The 14,384-nt window shown below is 31.3% G+C and overlaps 1 protein-coding gene across 1 annotated transcript in view; it reads left to right on the top strand.

Annotated features, from left to right (window-relative positions):
• LOC118194980 (uncharacterized) overlaps positions 1–14,384 on the top strand; it is a 237,792-nt gene that overhangs the window by 135,056 nt on the left and 88,352 nt on the right. The window contains exons 12-13 of the mRNA XM_085810268.1: positions 6,020–6,209; positions 12,579–12,785. Coding sequence (XP_085666394.1) covers positions 6,020–6,209; positions 12,579–12,785 — 397 coding nt within the window. The remainder of the gene's footprint in view (positions 1–6,019; positions 6,210–12,578; positions 12,786–14,384) is intronic.

Raw genomic sequence — 14,384 nt, 5'->3', positions numbered from 1 at the left:
ATATGAAATCGATAATAAAACAAATTCTAAATTTCAAATTTGGTCTTCTACATGCCCGTATTCGTAGGAGGATTACGTCATTCAAAATTTCATGGCTGTATGTACCATTGTTTTATTACAATGCGAGAAATATACATACATTTATGCAGATTTTTATTATTTACTTTCTTCAAATATAATGCAGGACTCTAACATTGGGTGGCAACAGTTTGAAAAGAGAAACGGACATTTATAGTGATTCAACGCAAAATCGCAAAACGAAAACAATAGTCCTTCAGGGACAAAGCCCCTTTGCACTAAAAACTACAAGAAACATGAGTGCAAATTCGTACTTACAATGATGCTCATTATGCCCAAGTTGCATATACTACATTTGCAAACTGAAATGAAATAAAAATAAAAAATACGCTTATACTTCACCCATATTCAATTCGGTAAAAACCGCATGCAGATACCAAAACAGAATAAAAACAATGTAAAAACAATTCAAAAACTAATCCAACTGTGCGCTGATAACAGCAACAAGTGACGGTAAGAATGAAAAAAATAATGATGGTAAAAAATGAAATAAAATAAGAAATACGTTTAAACTTCATCTTCTATTAAATTATTAAATTCGGAATAATTTATATGTGCACACACACACACACACACACACACACACACACACACACATATATATATATATAAAATAATAGTTGTAGGTAGAAACATTGCAGCGATCTTGCTAAAAAGTTACCAGGAGCTGTAGCTCCAAGAAATATTTTAACGCAGTATTACAAAAATAAAACTAAGAAGAAATTTGTCTGGAAAAACTGAAAAAAACTGTAAACACGCGAAAAAACCGTTTTCTACCTACTACTATTATTTCATATCATTTTGCAGCATTATGCGCAAAAATTTTTAAGACCAAATAGGTCTTACGTCTAATTACTCGTTAGCTTCACATTTTCTTTTTCAATTTTATATATATATATATATATATATATACTAAAGAAATATTGATTATATTATTTCCTAATATAAATTTAGTAGAAGTATCGAAATTAGTAGTTTTCGAACCAAGTGAATTTAAGGTCATACAACATATATATATACATAAAACATGTGTCGGAATGTGTAAACTTTTATAAGGGAAAACGCTTATTTAAAATTTTTTTAACTTTTTTGAAATTATTAAGAAATTTCTAAAAATTATTTAAAACATATTCAGTATTTCTAGTTCTAAAGATTCAGTATTTCTAGATCTAAATCAGTTCAAAACGCGTGAATTCATATTTAGGCCAAAGGGCATTAGCCCAAAAGGGCTATTAATTTCGTTTTGGCATTTTGCATTGATTCACTATAAATGTTGGTTCACTTTTAAAATTTTTGCCACCGAATATTATCGCCCTGTGTTATATTTAAAGAAATTAAATAATGAAGAATCTGCATAAATGTATGTATGTTTCGCGCATTGTGATAAAACAACAAATTATATCTAGAGCCATCAAATTTTGAATAACGTAATCTTTTATCAAATACGGGCATCTTGAAGCCCTAATCTGGAATTTGAAATTTTTCTAATTATCGATTTCATATTTTTTAACATTTTAACGATATTTTTTAACAAACTCAACAATTTCAAAGCGAGCAATGGCAACACTGAACAGGAGGGGAAAAAAATTACCTCTAGCGCGAGAGACTGTGTATCGAAAATTCTAACGTTATGCTGATTTTAAAATTATTGGCGATATTGCTGTTGAATTGAATTTTATGGTTTAAGTGCAAAGAACATGATATTTAATAAATACAGGTAACACACAAACACACAAAACGTTAAAAAAAGTCACTTTGGGCGTAATATAAAATGTGAAAACTTTCAGATTTTATTTTTTTATAAATAATTTCAAAAATAATGAATAATAGAGCCTGTTTTATTTCCATCTATCCTCTAGTCCGATTAAATAGGGTGAAACACAGCTTAGTTAAAAATTTGTAATTATGAAATAAAAGAATACCGATCTTTTCTTGGCTGACTTTGGGAGGATTAGTCTTCATGTATGTATTGAATTCATTTATTGTTTAACCACATTTCCTTTATTCAGGTTTCGAAATGTTTAGTTAGCTTTAATTTAATTCTTGTTAATTTAATCAGTTCTCTAATCTTACATTTTTAAAATATTAAAATTTGTTAATATTTTTTTTAATTTCGATAAAGTTTTTTTGTTGTACATGTTTACACGTTTCAATTCATGTTTTAATTTATGTGTATTATGCTTGTTCTCTTTGTAAAGTAATAATTTACTCATTATGTATTTGGACAGTAAGTTTTAATTTGCATTCATTATATTAACACATACATACTATGTATATATATGTGTGTGTGTGTAATAAAAGCAAATATATGTAATAAAATAATTTATTACATATATATATATATATATATATATATATTATATTCGGAATATATACATATATATATAAAATAATTTATTACATATATATATATATCCAGGTTTCGAAATATTTAAATAATAAAATTAATATTTAAATAATAATAATAATAAATTAATTCTTAATAATGTCTTAATATTTAAATAATAATAATAAAATTAATATTAAATATATATATATATATATATATATATGTAATAAATTATTTTATTACATATATTTGCTTTTATTACACACACATATATATATATAGTATGTATGTGTTAATATAATGAATGAAAATTAAAACTTAATGTCCAATTTAAATGTTTTAAAAGATTTTTTTTAAAAATTCCAAAAATATTGAATAAGTTATTCGCTAAACCACCAATAACCAATATAACTAAATACATAATGAGTAAATTATTACTTTACAAAGAGAACAAGCATAATACACATAAATTAAAACATGAATTGAAACGTGTAAACATGTACAACAAAAAACTTTATCGAAATTAAAAAAATATTAACAAATTTTAATATTTTAAAAATGTAAGATAGAGAACTGAATAAATTAAAAAGAATTAAATTAAAGCTAACAAAATATTTCGAAACCTGAATAAAGGAAATGTGGTTAAACAACAAATGAATTCAATACATACATGAAGACTAATCCTTCCAATGTCAGCCAAGAAAAGATCAGTATTCTTTTATTTCATAATTACAAATTTTTAATCAAGCTATATCATATTCGGAAATATATATATATATATATATATATGTAATAAAAGCAAAAATTCAGAGGATTATTCATGTAGAAACACTGAGACGTAGAAAGGTAGCAATGTTGGTTGGCGTAATTCATACTGAAGAATAAACTTGGTAGCCGAGTAAAATTAAATTTCATTTTTATTTCCAATTGACATTTGTGGCTACGATCACTTGGCACTCTAGTCGTGCCTAATCACGAACATTTACATTTTTGATACTTTTGCTATAGAAAGGTAGCTCAGCAAAATTACGTCCTAGCAGCTAAAGTGCGTAATTATCCAATATGGAAGCACACGAAGAGGAACGTTTTGGTTTGAGTTAGAAAAGTTTCAGCTCTCAGAATTTAGATTATCAACGTTACGCAAGCATCGTGCCATATATTAATGTAAAAGTGACGCAATCCAGAAATGTTATTATTATTTTTAGAATGAAGACGGGAGTTAAAGGGCTACTATTAATTTTTTATCTGAAAGATAAATATTTTATATGTTACATATATATATATAAATTTGCATTCTATGGTAGGAAACCTGTACGTGTTTTTCAAGTGCACTATAATGAAATTTATAACGTGGTAGAAACTGCAAGAAATCTCTAATCTTTACCATACTGCTTGCATAATGGGTTTTAATTCCGAATATGATGCAAGTAAGTGCGAAGAATTCCTAGAGCACATATACCTTTCTCCTACTTCTAACCACACTCAAAATCTTATCCTGACACGTTTTACAGACCTGTGTTCAGCGAAGACATGATACTTACAAACATTCAGACTTCAATTCAGACCCATCTGCGACAAAGTTATCTTTGATTGACATAAAAGCTTCGATTTAACACTATTGTTTCTATTAGGCTGCTTGTGTCAACGATCTTTCAGCTAGTGTCACAGGCAATATAAACACAATAAATGGGATAATACTGATAGATTCAATGCAGTAGGTCACTGAACTGAATAATGTCCAAGTTCCATTAATTCTTTTCCATCCATTACAAGACTGAGTACTAAGTTCATTGTTACCTTCAATTCAATGCGTTTAATAGCTTATGTTTCTTTGACATTGTTAACTTAATGCTGAATTGAAATTGTGAAAAGTTATTTATTTTATTTTATTTGCTTTGTATTACGTTATTTTCATAGTATTTCTGCTTATCAATTATTTATTCATTTATACCGCCCAGTCGGTATTGTGTTTTGGGAAGCCTGACTGCGATACCGAAGGGCCTGGTTTTGAACCACGGAGAAGGCATGGTTGTAATTATCTGTCCCTTCATAGGAGGCGATGGTGCCTCCATAATAGACCTATTAGGTGCCTCCATAATAAAGAGACCACCACATCTGGCCTTGTATAAATTAATGGACTGTGTTACACTGTAACTGTTCACAATCTGACATTGGAAAAAATTATTATTACATGTTATTAGATAATGATAATTCAAACTATGGATAATTGATTAGTCGCCATTTGCAAACTTCAGGATAATTAGGATTCTGCTTCAAGGATATTAATCTCGTTAGGTAAGGTAACGCCTTTAAGAGCATTAATCCCCTTAGATAATCTGCTTTAAGGGTATACAGTTAAAATAACTATGATGCAATAAAGACATTTATCTAATAAATTAACTTTTCCCGTCTTTTATGCTAGTTATCCAAACTACGTTGCATATGGGATCTATCCTTCTTTTCATAATTTTTCTTTCCAGCTCTTTGGAGTGTTTTTCCTGTAATGTACTTAATAAAGTACAGAACTTGGAAGCTCTTAACCTGTAAATGAGGATCGAAGGTGCTAAACACTGTTTCATTTAAATCCAGTCTAATACTCGTTCGCTGTCATCTTTCCATTTTGTGACTTGATGTGCAGATTGTCTATATCTTTGTAGTGAAATTAGGCTCCGAGTTTACTTTTTAAAGCTCTGAAGCCTGTGTCAGCCATATTCTACCTTGTTCCGTGAGTGCTATATCATTCCAATCAAGGTAGAAATTGTAGAATGTGAATTCCAGACCATCTAGTGGGAAGTAAACTGAATTAGAATCTTTGTACCTTTCCCTTCGTGTAATCAGTGTTCCTGATACCTCAAGGCGACCAACGGATTTGATGTGTAAGGGAAGACTGAACATCTTAAGAATTTTTGACAGCTTAATTACAATTCTGAAAAAAAAAATTTAAGCATGTTTGGGATTAGATTCAAAATAAATGTTCTACTTTTTTAATGTGACAGTTGTAAATGTATTGCTACATTTTGAAGTGAGTTGTCCTGGTCTGTAATTAAATATTTTTAAAGTTACCGATGTGTTATTTCTATTTAATTTCTATGCTGTAGGTTTCGTTAGCTTCGCATTATGTTCACTTTAAAAAATGTAATGCTTGTTATGTATAAATATAAAAGGAATTACGGATTCATTATCAAACTTAAATTATGATTTTATATTTGATGGTATGGATAATGGCTGGATATTTAGCAATAATAAACTGCTTGAGATATTTCAGTATATTTTTAAAAGAATACCTTATTTTTAACTCATCTCATCTCTCTTACAATGAAATTAAACGCAACAAAATATTCGATAGAAATTTCATGAAGAAATCTCATCTATAGAGCAGTAAATTTAAGGTTTTAAATCTCTTGTTCGGTATTGTTTTTGTGTAGCAAAACGTACTAACATTTTTTAATTTCTTATTGAATCGTTTGTATGAATGTTATCTTCAGATTTTGGTAGGAATGGATTTGACTTAAGATTCAAATTAAATAGCTGAGATTTTAACTATTAGCAGAATTTGGGGTATTAAATTGTCTGAGATATTCTTGAAATAATTAAGCTAATTTTCTTATTCAGGTGAAGGAACAATGGAAGAAAGCCATACGCCGACACGCAGACGATCGACGGAAGCAGACGACATCAGCATTTATTCCTCTGCTGCTTTACCCCCTGACGACCTCGAATCTTCAGACGAATCTACGAAGAAAGAAACTCCGCCCACCACGCCTTCAACAGAATCGGAAGAAGGACATATGCCCTTTCTCAAGTAAGTATAACTTTTGACAGGCGAAGCAATAATTTGTTTCAGTGGAAAAACTGAAATGCATAACAAATTACTCCTAGTAAAATGAGATTAATGTTATTTTGTAAGATGATTTTGTGTATGATTTCGATGCTGACAGATTTAAAGAGCAGGAAATTACTTGCAATGGGTACTGTCCTAGGAAGGATTCTTACAAATATTTCTAATAACATTTTCTGTTGTTCATTTCGCGAATTTGAATTAAACAGGAAAACCTCTATTCCAGGGTATTCAAAAAACTAACTTTCTTATACAGCTTTTCATTCTTAAGGATTGATTTTAATTTGGGAAGTTAACAGTATTTTTCAAACGTATTACAAAATTGAGAGATTACTTTTACTGAGCCATTATATGACCGTCTTTTTTTTATAACATGTTTATAGTTAGCTGTGTAGAATTAGACTATTAGAGGCTATTAGAATTTTCGGTATCAGAAACCTGAAGAACATCAATTAAGCTTTCCGGAATCAAACCACGCGTCTTCCACATGGACGTGCTCGCCCCTTACACGGCGAGAATATGCACGAGAGAATGCTATAATTCCTTACGGCTGATTTTTCACAATTATCTCCTCCTTCTACTCCCATGATAGTTTTAAACACTTAGAATGTAAATATGTTTTAGTTATTGGGTGCTAAGAATTTGTCGCTAAACTACCAATTTTTAACTTGGTAATAGCTTCACTTGAATAGGAACATTGCTATTTCTTGTTTTCCAAATCTTCAGTAGCTTCTGGGTTTTTATAACTTAAACAAACGCATGAAAAAGCAAATAAAAGTGTTTCTTGTGTTAATTAAAATTGTTCAATAATACATTCTTCGAAATGCTTTGCATAATTCTACACTTTAATAGCAGCCGTAATGTCAGAAAAAGATTCGTTTTTACGCAACTATGTGCTGTTTAATCTCATAGGTCAAATGCCACACTTTCGTGTTCTACTTAAAGTCTTTTAGAATATATTATTAATGTTGCTAAAGTGTGAAGAAAATACTTATAGAGCAGTTTTTATTTGAAATGTAAACATTTGCAGTCATTAGGTTATTTTTAATCCAGAAGATTTGAAAAATGTGCATTGCCCTCCCTGGGACTCGAACCTGGACCTCTCGAATACGCGCCGAGTATGCTGACCGTTACACCAGGAAAGCATGCTTGAAGTAGGGAGAAAATACCTTATATACTCCCCAACGCCAAAACCAAAACCTGGTGGTGAGAAAACCTGGCGGTGAAGAATCATCATCCACCACGTTTTCGTTCGGCGGTCACTGTAGTGGCATTAGGTATTTTTCAAGCAGTGAGCAATGCCCTCGCTGGGACTCAAATCTGGAACGAATACGTGCCGAGTGAGCTGACCATTACACCACAAAGGCATGCTGGAAGGAGGGAGGAAATACCTTATACATTTATTATCTAATGATGTAAGTAAAATTCAGCATAGCACGCACAATGCTCGCCCCAGTGCTGGAGCTGCTATTCCTGAAAGATGTATCACAGATGGTTCAATAAATCGGGTAATGTAGCTCCAGTTACTGAAGACGTTGACCTCGTAACTGACTGTTGATAAGAGAGAAAAGTGGTGTTAGAAGATGAAAAATCTGATAAATGAGGTAGTTATGGTATGCAAGCGTTCTGTGTTTGGTCAAAAAAATTTCTATTTCTTTGCTAAAATTACTGCAGCTCGAGATATGACATCGAGTCGAATGGTTGAAAGACACTTTAACTTTTTCATTTGCATTGCAACACGAAGTATGCTCTTCGGGATGGAGTCATTTCATGGTTTTTTACTATAGAAAAGTAGGTTAAGTGCTCTAACGACTAAACTGAAGTACTGTAGATCTGGAACATGGACCTTATAAGAGATAGACTAACCCAGTCGGCGGGGCGCGCGTCACCGACATCTCCGCAAGAAAGAGTAGGGTCGATCTGGTTTACTTTAACACTGAAACCTATGGCGTTTGTATCACATAACTGTTTTTAATTATTAAATGTGATACGTTGTATAGTGATGAGATTATGAAAGTCACAGTTTTTTCAAATAGGATTTAATACATCTCATTAAAGCACTTTTTACTGCATTTCACGTATTTTTTTCACGCGTAATTAGTAGGCATACGGTAAACATCTTTACTTTGATAAAACGGTTAAAACTCTAAGCAGAAAATATATGAACTTAATTTTACGGAAAAATAAAGTAAAATTAAATAAGATTGATAGTATGTGATGCTTTGAAATAAATAAGGTAAAATTAAACAAGATCTGATATTTTTTTTTATTTAATGAACATTTTCAGGCAGTGATTTTCAAAACTATAATAACATTACAAAACAATTATTTATTATTAACATTAAAGTGGATTATTTATTTTAGTAATTTATAAAATTCGGAGCATAAAATTTTCTGAGTGTAATGAAGGAAAAAAAAAGATAAAATAAAATCTAGAAGCACTCAGATTTTATATTACACCCAAAAGGAACCTTTTTTTAACGTTTTGTGCGCTACCTATATTTATTGAATACCATATTCTTCTCCCGTAAGCCACATTTGAAACATCGCCCGTAACATTTGAAAACAGCATATCTTTAGAATTTCCGCACTGGAGATAAAAATGTTATTTTCCGTACAGTGTTCCATTGCTCGCTTTAAAATCGTTGAATTTGTTAATCAAAAATCCGTTAAAGTTTTACAAAATATAAAATAGATAATAAAACAAATTCGAAATTCGGCCGTCCAGATGCCCATGTTCGGTTGGAGGATTACATTATTCAAAATTTGATGGCTCTAGATACCGTCGTTTTTGTCACAGTGCGAGAAACATACACGTATTCATGCAGATTCTTCATTATTAATTTTTTAAATATAATGCAGGGCGATAATATTTGATAACAACAATTTTCAAGGAAACACGGATATTTATAGTGAAACAGCGCAAAATGCCGCTTCGAGCTAAATTAACCGTAAATAAAAAAAAATCTTATGCAGAACTAAAAATAAGTTTAAAAAATAATCACTGTAAAATACAAGCAAAATTAATTATTACAGTTAAATACAATTTTAATATTAGAATTAAATGTATAAAAATTAAGGAGTCAAAAGTGTTTATCACTATGATGTATTATGAAATATAATTGAAATAAAATTCCTTTATAGAAATCGTGCTATAATACTCATCTGTAATTTTAAAAAAGCAGCACAATTTAGAATTTTAAACAAAACTTTCAAAAATTCGTTTTTAAATATTTTAGTATTTTTTACTTATTTACACCAATAAAATGCATAAAAATTGCTTGTTTGAAATTTTCTATTAGTTCAGATTAAAAATATAATTTTCTAAAAGAAGTAGTTACAAATTTCCCTACAGCATAGGAAGAGCTAAAAAAAATATCCAGCCCTGAAAGCATGCAATAGCTCTATAACTATTTGGAACACTAATTATGCTTGATAAATATGCTAAATTTTTAAAAATCAATCTCAGTTTCAAAAATAAAAATATGTAGAAATTCTAATTTGTGAAATGATGCGCTACAACCAGCTTTTTCTTGACAATTATACACGCTGCAATAGGCAACCTCTGTTAAAATTTCTGCAAGTCGTACCTGCTCCTCCGGATGTGATCAGGGTGACAGCCGGGAACGCGTCAGGCGAGGGAGAAAACCCATTTGGTTTGGTCTATTTCTTATAAGGTTCGTGATCTGGAGTAAATGACATGACTTATTCCTGAATATTTTGAATAGAGGATATAATAAGTAAATATAGAATTAAAGTACTGCAGCAAATCACGATTCGAATTCTTCTTTCATTTAATTTCATTGTTGTAACAATGTGATAGTACAACTAAAATCGTAATCTACAAAATTTGTAATTCTTATAATGTGTCTGCTTTCCCAGTTCGAGTTTCTGCATCTATATTCACTTTTGCTCTGTATAGCTCGCATTATCTATCCTTAATAAAAGCCAAGAAGTAAACTGTAGAATATTATTTTTGTTAAAAGATAAAAATAAACTTCCACTTTATTCTTTCTAGTGCAGCCGCTCATGTAATACTGACTTGTAATGACATCATGAATGTTTTGCAATTCAGTATTGCTAATGTTGAGTAAAAATGTAAGCAAAGTACCAATATTTTCCTACAAAAAGTTTGATTTTAGAAACATCTTCAGCGTCATTTTTAATTTCGATACGAACAACACAAGCGATCTTTGGGAAAGTTATTTACTAGCCAAAGTGACAAATCTCGCTTGTCTGATATCAAAGCAATACCTTGAAATTCATCGTGGCAAAGAGGCAAGATTGTGGCTGCCATTGGCAAGAACCTTGGGCACCATACAGCTAACAGTACGATTTTGCTTAGTTTCGCCTCCAATTTTGAAGGAGGGAACCCAGGGGGACGTGTCCAAGGGTCTCACACCCCTCTTTCCCTACCATCAATCTCTCTAGAGAACTATATATTTACAAACATCCATACCTTCTCTATGTTTCGAACCCAGGTTTAGCTATTTTCCTTTCCTGTTCGGGAATTTTTTTTATGATACAATATATGAAATGGATATTATTATCATCTTTCCAAAGAGTATTCTCGATGTGATAAGAAATCAGAGGAATTAATGCATTAACATCTTTCTAACTCTGTGTGCTGTTATCAAATCCCCGTAAGCTGTTACTATTTGAATGTTAATTCTGTCATCAATACAGAATGAGTCCTTTATTGGAAAAAAAAATTTCTAGCATTGATCTTCAGATACAGCTTATTTGACTAAAAGATCTTTTTATGTCCTCCCCCCAAAAAGAAGATTTTATTATATTTCCCAGTTACATAAATGCTTCAGTTTTTAATTACCAAAATTTGAAACTTTTACGGCGAAACATCTTTGAGGCATTTTTGTTCATCGTCTGAGGGACCTAAGTCATACAATTCTAACAATCATTCTTTTCAAGAGTCAATTTTTCGTAATATGGAACAAACTTTTATAAAGACTTTCACCAGAATAACGAACGGTTTACTCGTGTTTAGCACCTTTTTCTGAAAAGCTTCCACAAAAAAAATTTACTAAAATTTTCACGTTAGGGAAAAATTGCTATAAACCGAAAGGCTAGCTTAATAGATTTGTATTATTCATTTGAAACCATGGGTCTATGACCAATCGTATAAAAGATATTTTGTTCGTGTAATTATTTAAAGAAACAATGCTTTATATATCTTCTTTTGTAAATCGTTACTTATTTGTGAATGATCAAGCAGTAATGCGTCTTTTTATTTAAAACTGATAAATTATTTTTTAAAGAATTTGTTAAATTCCAAGTCCATCTTGATGCAGTTGTTTGGAAAATTATGTTATTGTAATATTTATTTAGCTAGGCTTACCTGCACAAGAATGTAAATCCTAATATTTATCAGAAGCAGTCTGACTTCTTGTTATCTACTTAATCACGATGATATTCATTTCATTCAATTTATAATGCTTAAATTTCGAATATTGTACGGCAATATGAAGTTGATTTTTGCGTGATTTTCTGCTCTCGAAATGCCTGATAACTGTCTGAAACTAAAATGAAGTGGTAGTTAATACATTTTCAATTTGATTTGGCCAATAGGCTATCATATTAGGTTATATTATTTGAATATGGCAAAGAACACTAAGTTATTGTAAATTTAATACATTCCTTCAATGTGTTCTTGTCATACAATGGTCGGTATATGCGCAGCTAGTAGTTGAAAGACTCATGTTCGATTCTCGGAGGTATTCACTTGAATTACACTCGATTTTTATTTATTTTTGAAACAAATCATATTGATTCAACTGTAACTGTTCGCTTATTACTCAAATATTCCATTTTGGTGGAAAACTAAAATGATAGTTCAAGACATTTACATTTCTTAGTTTATTGGTTCGTTACATAGTATAGGCAAAGTACGCAAAGCCTACCTGTTTAACAAACAAATTCCTTCGAAGACAAACAGGCTCATAGTTGCTTTGCACATGGAACAACTTCCAAAACTACCCAATGAACCATTCTGAGAAAAGAGTTCAAGTGAATACCTCTGATTATCGTACAATGCGTCTGTTTCTTAAGGTTGTTTTAAAAACATCCACACAATAAATAAAGCATTTTATAACAGATAAATCAAGCATCTTCTGAGTTGCTAACTATCTCATCAATGTCGGACAATAGTTTCTTCCAAAGTTCACGCGGATTATGTTTCTGAACTTAACCTGATTCAGAGATTCATAGAATCAGACAAGGGGCATGTGTTTCAAAGACAGCTTGCTTTCTGAAAGTTAGTTTAACTTTTTGTTTCACAAAAAATTTTAATTTGAGTATTTTTTCCCCTTTGTTTAGGTCTCAGCAGGGTACAAGTGGCACTCCGGATTCGGATCGAACCAGCGATATCACGCCTTTATTTGATCCATCTCCAGAGCCACTATCTAGCTTGCAGGAACAACAAACCGTCATCGAGATCCGAAGCGAAGCTACGTCGGAAGAGATATTGTCAATGGGAAACGATTACGATGATGACGAAATGGATCGAATAGATGACGAAGATAGGTATGAATTAATCACTTGCAGTTCCATGGCATATTAATTGTATAAAAATAATAGCAGAAATGGAAACTCGTTAAAGAATTTTCGGCAAGCAATGGAATGCTTTTAATAGTTATTTATGCACATAAAATATGAAAATGATTTTTAGATAATATTCAGCTTTAGATTAGAATATTTCGCTAAATTTAATTGAAATCTAAAACTGAGTCCAAAATATTGTCCATTTAAAGTACAAATTATCATGCATCTATTGCGATTATTCATTTTATTTTAAATTTGCTAGACAGTTATGTGATTTAAAGGAACGTTACAGAATACAAATCGTATGTAGAGATTCTCTTTTTGAACTACGTTATTTAAGTACACTTCGATCATGATTATACGTCAAAAATCCATTCACGTAATCTCCATCTGCAACATTAACACTTTTTTAAAAACTATTAGTTTTTTTAAGATTAACTAAATGCTTAGAAGAAAAAAAGAAAGAAATAGTAGTATAACAATATGGGGATTAGTCTTCTAGCTAAATCACTTCCTCTCCCAATCACTTTCCCTAAAATATTTCTTTATTAGATGGTGAGTCAACACTCTTAGCTTATTGTGGAAACAATAGAGACACAAAGTAAAATATTACACAAATTAAAATAAACTTCATTTCCTAACCACTGATGAGTTAACTTAAAATGATACAAATACAAAATTAAGTCTCATTGACTTTCAGCTACTGGCTAAAACGTAAAACAGTTTATCTGTCTGCAAAATCTACTCGAGCAGTAACAGTACTCCTAATCGAAGGTGCAGTTATCAACTGTGTAAGGCAACCTACTTTACTACAATTCCCACTTACCAAAACCCTTGATAAATATCAAGCATTCACTTTTAACCTAACAGCGGTTTGCCTTTGGTAAGGCAGACAGCAGCAGTAATAGCCAAAATAGCTACTGTAAATTATGCCGGTTATGAATTTTTCCTCTCAGTTCAAACTACGCCGTTAGCCATAAAATTTGCATATACCTCTGGACTAAGAAAGTATGCGACGGAACGAAAGGTAAAGTAGAGACTCAAAAATAAGTCAGAAATGTTAATTAAACTTGAATGTGACATTTGTGTACTTGAATGTGGGGTAACAAAGAAAGTGAAGATAGTATTGATGAAGTATAATAACTGATATTTAATCTATCTCATTAAGAAACATTTCTGTGGCTTTTGGCAAGTCAACTTCTGTAGCAGAAACATCCATATTAAAAACTTCAAATAATACGACTACTGTATAATTTTGTACCAGTTGCATACCGTTGAACGGCCTACCAGCGGCTGAGCGGTAAAGTCGCTGACCGCTGGTAGTTCGATCCGAGGTTCGAATCCCTCGAAAGGGCTGGCTGCCCTTTTGAGGGATTCGAACTCTTTTTCCCCATGTGTAACGTGTTACGAGACAGCTTTCCTTAGAAAGTCCTCACGAAGGCATCCCTACTCTTAGGCTGATAGCCCTCGAGTGCTTTGCCATAATCTAATAAATCAAATCATATTGTTGAGACTGTTTATTTTGACTTTCATTTTATAATATGCTACGTATCACTACGTAGTTTGCGAGGTTACCACTAA

This window comes from Stegodyphus dumicola, chromosome 2 (assembly GCF_044657685.1).
Source record: "Stegodyphus dumicola isolate Sdum_Otavi_A_Nest chromosome 2, ASM4465768v1".
Taxonomy (NCBI): Eukaryota; Metazoa; Arthropoda; class Arachnida; order Araneae; family Eresidae; genus Stegodyphus; species Stegodyphus dumicola.
Note: the sequence above shows the minus strand (reverse complement) of the source record. Positions and strands in the feature narration are given on the sequence as shown.